Genomic DNA, 12,733 nt, shown 5'->3' with positions numbered 1-12,733 from the left:
TGGTAGAATCTCTAAATGTCTGAAACTGAGTCGTTCATCAGATTTTGTTTGTTTGCCTCCTCAACCAATCAGGCGTCTGCTGCTGTTTCTTCTGTTGATCGCTGCCCTCTGCTGGTCGGACGGCGGCATCGCAACAAAAAATTCTGACTGGTGTTTTTGTACACACTCTGTACACTGTATGTACTTTAATATTGTACTTCAAAATACTACATACACATTCCAAAGTACTGCATATGTCATCAAGGCATTTAGAAATACTTAATTTGCTACGCATTCCATTAGGGCTGCAACTAACGATTATTTTCTCGATTAATCGATTAGTTGTTTGGTCTATAAAATGTGAGAAAATGGTGAAAAATGTGGATCAGTGTTTCCCAAAGCCCAAGATGACGTCCTCAAATGTCTTGTTTTGTCCACAACCCAAAGATATTCAGTTTACTGTCATAGAGGAGGAAAGAAACCAGGAAATATTCACATTTAAGAAGCTGGAATCAGAGAATTTTGACTTATTTTTCTTAAAAGATTACTCAAACCAATTAATCGATTATCAAAATAGTTGGCGATTCATTTAATAGTTGACAACTAATGGATTAATCGTTGCAGCTCTACATTCCATGATAAGTGCTACACTGAGCTGAAAACATGTTAAAGCCTTTAAAACGGCTGCTTTCTTGTGTTAATTAAAAACACTTAACAGTTAAAACAGCAGTTAGGATCACAAACACACTACTGGATATAAAATGAGTCTCAACTAAACTTTCCCCCTACAGGCAGCTGGTGGCTCTGTGTTTCTAATTCCCATCATGCAACAGCAAAACATCAAGATTTTTAAAAACTTGGCCCCACTTCACATGTTGGTGGAGGTTCAGGTGGGCGGGGCTTCCCCCTTCATAAGCCCCTCCTCCTTACACCTCCCTGGGAGCAGCGGGACTCGAACCCTCCGCCGCTCGTCTTCAGGCGGATCGGGTCTGCGCTGACGAACCCGTCGCTCCACCGGCTCCCTTCACTCCCTCTCTCTCCTCTCAGAGCTCTTCAGTCGTTCCTCCGGCTGGCGGCTTTCAAAAGTCACCGACTGACTCGGGTTTGAACCCACAACCTCAAAACTTTGGACTAGTTGTCTAATGCTACAAGCCACTGGGTCATATCACTTATGGGAGACTTTTCTCAGCTTTTCAGTCTTTACTTGAGATGTCGGCTTTTAAAATGGACCGACTCGCTCAGAGTCGAACCCACAACCTCAGAACCTCTGGGCGGCCACCTGACTCTACAAGCCACCGGGTCACAGCGCTTCAGGAACGCTTTTCTCTGAGCTTCTCAGTCGTTCCTCTGGGTGCCGCGAAAATGTTCCAAGTGATGGACACAGAAATTGAACAATAATAACAATAAGGGACTCTTCAAATGTCAATACAGAAAAAAACAAATGTATGGCAATGTAGGCCGCTAAGAATCAGTGTTGATTCAGTGTTGCCTCTTCAACACTGAAAAAGCTATGCACATTCACTCAATTTAATACTGAATTTTCAACCTCAACCAAAACAATCATTCTGATAAATTCAACACTGACTCAATAACACCTTGTTATCTGCATACTGGGTGTTAACAGAATCACACAGTATGCAGTGTTAGTTATATACTATGTTAGCTAAAATTACCGCTAAAATTACCACATGCTATACTCTTAGCTAAAATGACCACATGCTATACTTTGTGTGTGTGTGTGTGTGTGTGTGTGTGTGTGTGTGTGTGTGTGTGTGTGTGTGTGTGTGTGTGTGTGTGTGTCAGCCTCTATGATCCTGATAACTGAACTTTGACTGTTGTTGGAAATGTTTACCACAGGACACCAAAGACCCTACAGTTATAGTTACTACAGTTACTAACTCCACAGTATCTAACCCTACAGTAGTATCTAACCCTACAGTATCTAGTATCTAACCCTACAGTAACTAATATCTAACTCTACAGTAACTAGTATCTAACCCTACAGTATCTAGTACAGTATCTAGTATCTAACCCTACAGTAGCTAGTACAGTAACTAGTATCTAACCCTACAGTATCTAGTATCTAACCCTACAGTAACTAATATCTAACCCTACAGCAACTAGTATCTAACCCTACAGTAGCCTAACTAGTACAGTAACTAGTATCTAACCCTACAGTAACTAGTACAGTAACAAGTATATAACCCTACAGTAACTAGTACAGTAACTAGTATCTAACCCTACAGTAGCTAGTATCTAACCCTACATTAACTAATCTGGCCAGAGCCGGTTCAGTCAGAAAATAAAAAACAGCTTCCAATCAAATCTTTTATTTTCATCACAATAGGAAACAAAACCACTTGTGTTGTCATGGAAACCTCTTAAGAACCACTGATGTTGTCACAGTAACCTCTTCAGAACCACTGGTGTTGTCATGGAAACCTCTTCAGGACCGCTGGTATCGTAAAGCGAGATGTGTGTGTGTGTGTGTGTGTGTGTGTGTGTGTGTGTGTGTGTGTGTGTGTCACTTACTGGGGCAGCAGTAGTTCTGTCACCAGTGTGTGTGGTGTGTGTGTGTGAGTATGATCGTGGGATCCCAGAGTCAGAGCGTTCTGCAGTCGATTGATCTGGTCTGGAGTCACAGCTGGACTCTCATAGTGCAGCCGCAGCCAGGAGATGCCTGGAAATACACACACACACACACACACACACACACACACACACACACACACACACACACACTGCCATGATCAGACAGGAGCTTTGTTTTCCTGCAGCTGAGAGCCAGAGGTCAAAGGGCACAAAGAGGCTACAGCATTGACAACAACTTGCAAACTAGCTAATACACTAAACTGTCTATGGAGGAGGAGGAGAGGACAGAGTCTCTGACATCATCGTTGACCTCTCACCTTTTGTGACCTTTTGACCAGGTGACACCAGTAGCTCCGCCCCCACACTGTGATTGACAGGTTCTCCGGCCTTTGATCGCCCTGCGCCCAACTTGTGAAGAACTTCAGCTAAAGCAAGTCCATCCACATCCATAACAACACCTAGAGAGAGAGAGAGAGAGAGAGAGAGAGAGAGAGACACACACACACAGAGACACACACACACACACACACACAGACAGAGAGACACACACACAGAGAGAGAGCGACAGTTTGTGTGTTATGACATCTATAAGATTGTATGTATTCATGTGTATACAGTTTATCAATATACATTAGGTATCAGGAGCAGTTCAGTCACAAGATAAAACCACTTATTACAACTAATGGTAATGCAGTTATGTTTGGCAATTATGGCTCTGCTCGCTGCTTATATATATTTCCTACCACCTCTGTGTGTATATGTAAATATATGTGTATATAGATTTTCTACCATCTCTGTGTATATTTGTGTACTTTTGTTTATTTTTGACTTGGGCAATTTGAGAATCAATAGCAGTTCCAATAAGCTTTCTGGTTTAGCGCTTCTAAACTTAACACATTTAACACAGCTGATCATGAAATTCTGCTTGATAGACTCCATAAGTTGATTGGACTGTCTGGCCCAGTTTTAAACCGGTTTAGATCAGATCTGACTGGGAGCAAATCCAGTTCAGTCCTGGTGGACGTAACGTGGCGTCCCCCAGGGTTCCGTCCTCAGACCTCTTCTGTTTGTAATGTTCTCCCTTTAGGGAGTGTGAAGGGGAAACAACATTCATGTCCCTCAGTACGCTGATGACACCCAACTCTACATAGCATCTATCTGTCAAGAGAGATTTCTCCAACACCGCTCGTCGGATTTAGATGAGACCTGCAGGGATGAAGCATCTCCACACTGTGTTCCAGGATTAAACATTTACACTGATTAGCCCAGTGGGGGTGCTGTAATTAAAGGTCTAATCTTTTATGGTAAGCATGATATCTCAGTCACTACTGGTCTGATTTCGGCGACACTTGGAGGGATGATGCATCTTGTTGCTGACTGGCCCAAGAACGACATATTTACTGTTGCCTTGTTTTACATTTAAATTTGATTGATTGGTTGATTGATTGTACCATCTCTGTGTGTATATGTTTATGTATGATGTGTATTTTCTACCATCTTTGGGAGTCTTCAGTTCCATCTGATGTTGAGCTTTTCTCAGAACACTGTAGTAGTCCGTGTGGGCGGAGCACAGTGACCTGGCCATCTCCCTGGCCACGCCCTGAGCTTCCATCATGGCCTGGAACTTGGACAGAGCAGCTCCACCAATCACGGCCTCAGAAATCTGCCTGCTGCCTTCTGATAGGTTGGACACCTTTCCAGTCATCATCAGCAACACGCCCCCTGTGGAAACAAAAACAAATAGATCCGTCCTGTAACAGCAGGGCAGGGGCGGAGTCTCAACCCTCCCTCCCCCCTCATTGGTTCCCATCCAAACAAAATCTAGACATGTATTCTGTCAGCCATGTTGACTTTTTACAGATGGTATTCTAGCAAAAGGTATAGGAAAGGTCATCGGGTCCATTCCCCTGACACTGTTAGATTATAGTATCACAGTGTGAGGTGCAGGGTGTAGTTTATAGGGTATAGAGTAGGGTAACATGTTGGGTACCCAGGGCTGTAACCAGCTCCATCAGGTCATCGGGTCCTTTTCCCTTCAGCGTCTCCAGAGATTCGATCACCTCCAGACTGTTGCCCACACATCGACCAATAGGAGTGTCCATACGGCTAAGCACCGCCCCTGTACGCATGCCTAGGCCGTTGCCTGCATTCATCTAAAACAACGCACCTTCATCACCATCAACATCATCATCATCATTCATCAACATCATCTGTCAGCTGTACAGTTAAAGATTTTCTATAAGGACTAGTTACATCAGTTACATGTCACAATCAGCAGATTGTATGATAAATATTTTGTATGATATATATTTGTATGAACAAAATATTACTATAAATCAGGAATATTTACTGGACTCTTGGCCTAAAACACACATTAACTTGAATTAAGGACCTTTGAAATGGAAATTAAATAAATGAAGGTCAGCTCTTGTTTAAAGAATTTAAGGTTCAAGGCTAAAGCTTTAAGTCAAGGCTAGTTCTTAGCACTAGCCAAGTCTTTATAAGAAGGTTAATATCATTATAAAGATGTTTACCAGTGACTGTGCTAGCTTCTTAGCACTAGCCAGGTCTTTATACAGAGCAGCTCGTCCAAACTTGACATCCAGAACCAGAGCAGTCAGAGACTCCGCCCCTTTCTTTGAGATAATAGAACCTGGAGAAAACACGAACACACACACACACACACACACTGTATTAGGCTAGTAGTACTAGGTAGATTAGTAATACTAACTCAGTACCAGTAATGAGAGGTAAACTCTGTCATGTTAGTAGTACTAGGTGAGCAGTACTAGGTTAGGTTAGTAATACTAACTCAGTACCAGTAATGAGAGGTAAGCTGTCCACGGTGCTGGTGGCGTCCCTCAGGGCGTACAGGACACGGTCTGCAGGAACTAGCGTCTCTGTCTGACCCATAATGCAACAGCCCACCGAGGCCAGGATCCCCTGGACCTGGAGATGGACAGGGTCAGAGGTCAACTAGGAGTAAGGCTGTGTGTGTGTTAGCTGTAGTACGTAGGCTACATGTTACAGTGGTTAGCTGTAGGTGAGTATTCCTGTGTTGTGTATATAATATAGTTATACAGTTATTTATAGATAGTTGGCTAGTTTTATATGTATGTACCTGTACATGCTAGTTATAGTTATATTAGTTAATTGTAACTAGCAAGCTCTATGTGTCTATATATGTTAGGTACAGTTATATTTACTAAGTTATAGATTGTTAGTTATATTGGTACAGTGAGTTGTACCTGGGCTGGTGGCTGGTGGATGTTGAATCCTGGGATTGATTCCAGTTTATCCAGAGTTCCTCCTGTATGAGCCAAGCCCCGCCCACTGATCATAGGGACCTGACACACACCCACACCCACACACACACACACAGACACACATTTTAAAAGTGTGAGCACATAAGGGTTTATTCAGAAAAAAGTACATGTACGTATGTATATATGTGTTTTAAGTGTACATGTTACAGTAAATATGAGAAACTGATAAATGTTTAGGTGAAAGTCAACATGTGTTGTAAATCTTCAGGTTCAGGTTAAAGTCCAGGGGAAACGCGTCACAGCTGGACCAGGCTCTGACTGAGGAGAGACTAGTTTACTGAAGTCATTAAAACTTCTGTGTGGGACGTCTTGACAGGGAAACCATTCTCTCTGAAACTAAAAGTCCAACATGATGACAGTCTCTCTACATGGATAAAGTAATGATGGCTGCAGTGAGCTGAGAAGCCAACATCCAATCAGGAGTACAAATGGAAGCAAAGGTACAATCTGATTGGCTGTAACAGGAAGAGGCCTGACACTGTTCCAGTGTTACAGGAGACTCATGTAATGGAAGACATGTAATGTGATGGATGAGGAGCTGCTGCTGTATGAAGAACTGAACAGAGGCAGAGCTGGTTGAGTTAAACCTCAGTGGGTGGAGCCAAAAAAACACATTTTATCAGAGTGGCAGTTAGCAACTGGCAAACTTCAATGGCAAAGAAGGAACTCTGGTCAAAATCTAAATAAAAAATACAAATGGCAATAACTCCATGGCATTCACGATGAAGGTCAGCAGCTAGCTAACTAGCTTACCTAGATAGCTATAGGCTCGTATTGCTAGCTTGGAAGGTCAGCTAGGCTAATTAGCTAACCTCGATAACTAGAGTAGAGTTTGAGTTGAGCTGACTAGAGTTGATTTTTCAGTTTGTAACAAGAGGGCACTGGTCCAGTGAATCATGGTTTCTGTTGCGACATGCTAACAGATTGAACAGGATGTTCTCAGCATGACGCACCGCTGAAAAATCTGCAGGACCAGCTTGGACCAAGATCCCTGGAAAAAGCTAATCTTACACATCTTACACAGCCATGCCTCCATGTAAAACAACTGAGTTCTGGAGAAATTTAAACAATGTTGGATAGAAAAGGGCGGCGGCGCTGTGGGCTGTTACCATTCAAACCAGTCAAATTACACTAGGGCGGAGCTATGGGCGGAGTCACTTGTAGTTGCCACAGTTAGCTAGCTAGTGAAAAAAAAACTTTTGGCAAAGCAGAAACAACAATGGAAGATATCAGAGACAACAAAAGGCTCGATGGTGAAAACATCAAAACACTGAGATGTTTGTCGTGTTTGCAGCAAGTGAAACTGCAGACAGAAAAACAAGCAGCTGACGAGCTGTAAAGCTTCAACTCCATCTGCTGTGATGAAACTGCTGCAGACACAGCTAAGTCTTGATTCACAGTTTTCATCCATTTTCATCTCGCTTGTTTAATTTACCCAAAGAGTTTGTATATTAACTTGAATTTAGTCAGCGCAGTAGCTAGCGCTGTAAGCTAACGATGGAAACTTGTTCTAGCAGCAGAAAAACAAACCGGAGCCGTTTCCTGTTTCAAACTCAGAGCCAATCAGAGCGACCTTTGGCTCATCAAGGTCTTGTTATCCCACGTTTTATGAGGAGAATTTCTCCAGACCTGCGTGGAGGTGGATGTGTACCTACTGAAGTGTGTGTATGTATGTTAGGTTTTTTTTTAACATGTTTACCTTACAGCCACAGGCAGCTAGCGCAGGCGCTAACACCAGACTGACTTTATCTCCCACTCCGCCTGTCGAGTGCTTGTCAACCACTAGCCCCGCCCACTCCTCTGGCCATGACATCACTTCCCCCGATCTCATCATCTCCTTGGTCAGGGCTTCAGTCTCCGTGGCAACCATGCTCCTCTGCCAGATCGCCATCAGCATGGCTCCTGTAACAGAAAAAGACAAAGCAGCATTAGGCAATAAAACAACCTCAGAAAGGTGGTGGAATATGTGTGTGTGTGTGTGTGTGCGTGTGTGTGTGTGTGTGTGTGTGTGTGTGTGCGTGTGTGTGTGTGTGTGTGTGTGTGTGGGGGGGTACCTATCTGACAGTCCTGTATATTTTTGGTTGTTACAGCCTGGATGAAGGCTTTGACCTCTCCGTCACTCAGCGTCCCTCCATCTCTCTTCTTCTTTATCAGCTCTGGGACGGACAGCATCTCTACCTGCAAACAGTCAGCAGACTGTAATGAATAATGAATTGACAAGAGACATCTTCCTGTCCATTTATTAATTATTTCCCCTTAAACGTTCCTACCTTAATATCACCTGATACTTGACCCCCCTTTCTGAATAAGTCCTTTTCTGTGGGGATGCTTACTAACCGCTTAGAATCAACACCACAGTAAACTTTCTCTTATTTGGAACATTTCCCTTTAAAGTCAAGCTGCTTTAGCGCCAAACAAAACTAAATACTTTTCTAATAAAGTGTTTTACAGCAGCTTGTCCTTCTCACAGTTCTTTTTCTAGCCACTAAATCTCTTTTCTTGCGTTATTTTCCAACAAATAACTTCCTTTTTTTCACCATTTACAAGATGGGTAGACTGCCCAACACTTCTACTGAGGTTGGGGATTATTCTGCCCCAGTAATAATAACAATAATAATAATAATAATAATAATAATAATAATAATAATAATACATTTTATTTATATAGCACTTTTCAAAAAACAGTTTACAAAGTGCTTTACAGAGAAAAGAAAAAACAGACAGAAAGACAAAAGTACAATCAGTTAAAAGCCAAACCGTAAAAATGGGTTTTGAGATTTAAAAATAGTAACAGATTCAGATTCATCTTACAATGGGAAGCCATTGCTGCAAATGCTTTATCACCTTTTGACTTTAGTCTGCATATTGGAACAGCCAAGAGACCTCAGTCTGAAGACCTGAGGGACCTTGTGGTCTGATATGGATGAAGCAGCTCAGTGATGTACTCAGGTGCCTGGTCATGCAAGGCCTTATATGTAATTAGAAGAATTTTAAACTCATTTCTGAACTTGATTGGAAGCCAGTGTAAAGAGGCGAACACAGGTTAGTTAGTTTTGGTCGACAATCTTGCTGCATGTTTGATTACATTTTCTACCTCATTTATGGATAGCTTAATTTATTGTATTGATTATTGATTTATGCATTTGTTTCTTTGATTATACTGCAGAAAACCACGAGTTGAATGGAGGAAATAAATGGACAACTAAATTGCATTCCCTGTAAGAAGAACTCTTTTATTTGAGGCTCTTAAGCGGTCAACTATTCCTACACCAGCACACGCATTAGAGGGAATCTGCTTCACAAAGGCATGAATAATATCCTGTTCAGTGTTGTGAAAAGAGAGAAAAGTACTGATTTTGGCAATATTCTTCAACTGGAAAAAGCATGACTGTACCAAGTTTTAAGTCCCCACTCACTGTCTCCTCCAGGAACCATCTATCTGTTAACAAAGTCCTTCAGGCACCATGGAGGCTGTCGCTCTCTTAAAGGATTCCGTCTTTCAGGTTCTGGTCCACCGGTTCGTCGATTGCTCCGGTTGGTTCAGGAGTTCAGGAGTGGTGTTTGTCTCTTCAGATATCTCATATTAAAGGTGTTAAAAGATCAAACTGGTTTCTCTGCAGGTCCCCCCAGGTGTTTCAGCTGAGGGAGGATCTGGGCGTGTCTGCTGCAGACAGTCTGGTGCCTCTCTCTCGCAGATCACAAGCTTTGTGTCTCTGTTTATGTTTTTGATATTGCCCGAACCAATCACTAGTGACTGACGTATCCGTCCGCTCTGACGTTACTTCAGTCACACTGATGCTGCAGCCAGCTGAGCCAGCCTCTACATCCATGGTTAGCCAGCGATTTATCAACTGCACCAAGGGAATGTCCATCCATTTTGACAAAAATATTGTCTTTGCAAAAACAATATGTTGGTTAAGGTGGTGATTTGAACAAATCTATTTTGCCGAAATGCCAATGAAAAACTGTCGCACGAATGGTTCAAACTTTAGTCCCCGCTCACAAAGGCACAAAGGCTCTGATTGGCTCTGGTTTCTCAGAGCGAGAACAAGCCGCTGACGGCAGACTCTGAAACAATTAGAGACAACTAGAGACAACTAGAGACAACTAGAGACAACTGGAGACAACTAGAGACAACTGGAGACAACTAGAGACAACTGGAGACAACTAGAGACAGTTGGAGACAATTGGAGAAAACTGGCACTGGTTGGCACCAAAGACCGTAGAAAATAAAGTGACTGTGATGTCACCCGTTGACTTTCCACTGGATCACACTGTGAGCAGCGTCTCCCTGATTGGAGGCTGGGAATGAGGCGGTCCGGCCTCAAAGTAAACAACAATGGCGGAGATGCATTAAAAGAGAAACAAAGCTGAAGGAAAACACTTTTGTAGTCGGAGAACATTTTTCGCCCTTCATCCTACTTGATTTGGCTAAGATCTTATCTGTCAGCTCGCCCCTCTGGTGAAGAAACAGACGGATGGAGAAGCCGATACTCATGGCAGGAATCAACTTCTCCTCCATTCTGAACTGTTGCTCATGAAACCAGATCACATCAGTAGAACAACAAGGAAGAACAGAAATCTTATTATCGCTTAACGATGCAGTTTGTGCAGAGACGAGGCGATGTGTGTTATCACACCGGCATCAGAAGCAGAAACATCCAGATGATATCCAGATCAGCCCAGAGCTCAGCTGTAAAAACCTTAAATACAGGAGTCACGTGACGCGGGTTGGGGAATGGGTGCCTAAAGGTTTGGCTGCTCACGGTGCTCGGTGTTATTACGCTTCAATTTGCTTAGAAGTTAATAATTCATTTGTTCTGTGTGGCTACATCATCGTTATGGCTCCTATCAGCAGTAAGAATGAGAAAAAGGGGAATGCATCCTCAAAAAACACGGCGGTGACCACGGATAGCGAGGATGCTAACACGGCTAAGCTAGCAAGCCAACGCCTCGTGCTAGACAGTAAGGACCCGCCCCAAACCATCGTTGCTGCGGACATTACCGAGATTTACAATCTCCTCCAAAAGATGTCAGAAGAGCATGACAAGAAGCTGGATGACATAAGGAAGACAACTACGTCTACGGAGGGCAAACTCACCGAGCTAGCGGGACGCCTTTCAAATGTGGAGAGCCGATCGGACTTTCTGGAGGATACGGATAAAGCGCTAAAGGCTAACCCGCCAGCAACCCGTGATGAGGTGCAGATTCTTCGAGAGAAAGTTGATGAGCTGGATGACCGTGGCAGGAGGACCGACTTGCGCATCATCGGTTTCCCCGAGGCGCGTGAAGGGCGGGACGCTGCCGGCTTCCTCGCTAAGGTGCTACCTGAGATTCTTGGTGTGGAATTCCACGGAGGACTCGAGTTTGAACGGGCACACGGGTCTCTCGCTCAGCCACGGCCTGATGGAAACCCCCACGGCATATTACTGCCTGTTTCTTGCAGCATACAGATAAGGAGAAGATCAGAGAAACGGCACGGGAGATTGGGAAGGTGCTGTGGAAGGGCCATCACTTTATGTCCTTTCCGGACTATTCCAGAGCCGTGGAGGAGAAGCGCCGTCTCTTAGTTCCATGTAAGAAGATGCTGCATTAAAGCGTGTGTGTGTTGTTTTTTTCATACACGTACTGCCATTGTGCTGTTTACTTTCAGTTTGAAAATGTAATGAATGTTATCAAAGGCAGACACTTGGATGAGCCATATATTCTATTAAGAATAAGGGGTTGAACTTCATCACTTCTAACAGAGCCGGTCCTGACCTCCCTGGGGCCCTAAGCAAAATTCTGCGAAGGGCCCTCCTACCTGACCCGTGAGCCATGTAAACCATTTGCCATTGCCACACAGTCACACCTGACACCCCAGTGCTCCCACTACAATCCAACAATCAAGCATAGCACCTGTAAATTATAGATAACAATAGCCTACTATTATTATTTTTATCAGCTGCATCAGGCCCATTCAAACTGGCTCCCCCAGATTTCCTTTTATACATTTTCAAATATAAAATACTATTTATACTATGGCTTGGCTGAATACTTGATGGTTACTATTTACTGAGAGATGTGCATCCATATTGCCCAGTATGCCCAGCTAATCAACATTTTAAATTCAATATTTAATCAATAGTCAATGTCAATCCATTGCTTTCCATCTTGCATTAGTCCAGAGTTGTAACTAAACCTTGACTGAGAGAGATAATCATTGTCGTGTTTTAAAATGATGTGCGCATATGAGGAGTGCCATCATGCCCTTATACTGTCTGGACTGGACTGGACTGGACTGGACTGGACTGGTCCCCACAGAGGTTGCTGCTGGAAAGCAGGAGTTTCATTTTGTGCACACGCATATGAACACATGTTCATGCGTGATGCGGTTATCTTTTCCGAGCAGAAGTCTATAAACACCGTTGCCCGTTGGCGTTTATCAAACGTAATAAATAGTTGTATTTCACTCTCACTTTTGTCAGGCACAAAGTCACAGAACAGCCCTGGAAGTGGCTGCAAGCAAGACACAGACAGACCAAGAGATGCTCTGCAGCTGGTTTAGCAAGACAGACAGACAGACAGACAGACAGACAGACAGACAGACAGACAGACAGAGAGACAGACAGACAGACAGACAGACCAAGAGACGCACTGCAAGCAGCACATCAACTTAACCTTCTGTTATTTGCTGACATCAAACTTGGAGAGGAGAGAACACAAGTTTAAATAAATTTAAAATGTTGATTAGCTGGGCATACTGGGCAATATGGATGCACATCTCTCAGTGAATAATACCCATCAAGTATTCAGCCAAGCCATAGTATAAATAGTATTTTATATTAGAAAATGTA

The 12,733-nt window shown here is 43.3% G+C and overlaps 1 protein-coding gene across 1 annotated transcript; it reads right to left on the bottom strand.

The window, feature by feature from the left end:
• Window positions 1–2,299: 2,299 nt before the first annotated feature.
• tymp (thymidine phosphorylase) lies at window positions 2,300–8,093 on the bottom strand. The gene is made up of 9 exons (XM_071513344.1): window positions 7,952–8,093; window positions 7,597–7,799; window positions 5,820–5,918; window positions 5,391–5,520; window positions 5,106–5,224; window positions 4,562–4,724; window positions 4,066–4,293; window positions 2,889–3,029; window positions 2,300–2,659 (listed from the first exon to the last, which is right to left on the bottom strand). Exons 1-9 carry the CDS (start codon window positions 8,067–8,069, stop codon window positions 2,508–2,510), a joined length of 1,353 nt encoding a protein of 450 aa, XP_071369445.1. The 5' UTR covers window positions 8,070–8,093; the 3' UTR covers window positions 2,300–2,507.
• Between the last annotated feature and the right edge of the window lie 4,640 nt (window positions 8,094–12,733).

Source organism: Centroberyx affinis, unplaced genomic scaffold (genome assembly GCF_046629955.1).
Source record: "Centroberyx affinis isolate AG114_WGS23_722 - 3 ecotype Tasmania unplaced genomic scaffold, CSIRO-AGI_Caff_v1 ptg007022l_1, whole genome shotgun sequence".
NCBI classification, from domain to species: domain Eukaryota; kingdom Metazoa; phylum Chordata; class Actinopteri; order Beryciformes; family Berycidae; genus Centroberyx; species Centroberyx affinis.
This window is presented reverse-complemented; position numbering and strand designations above follow the sequence as displayed.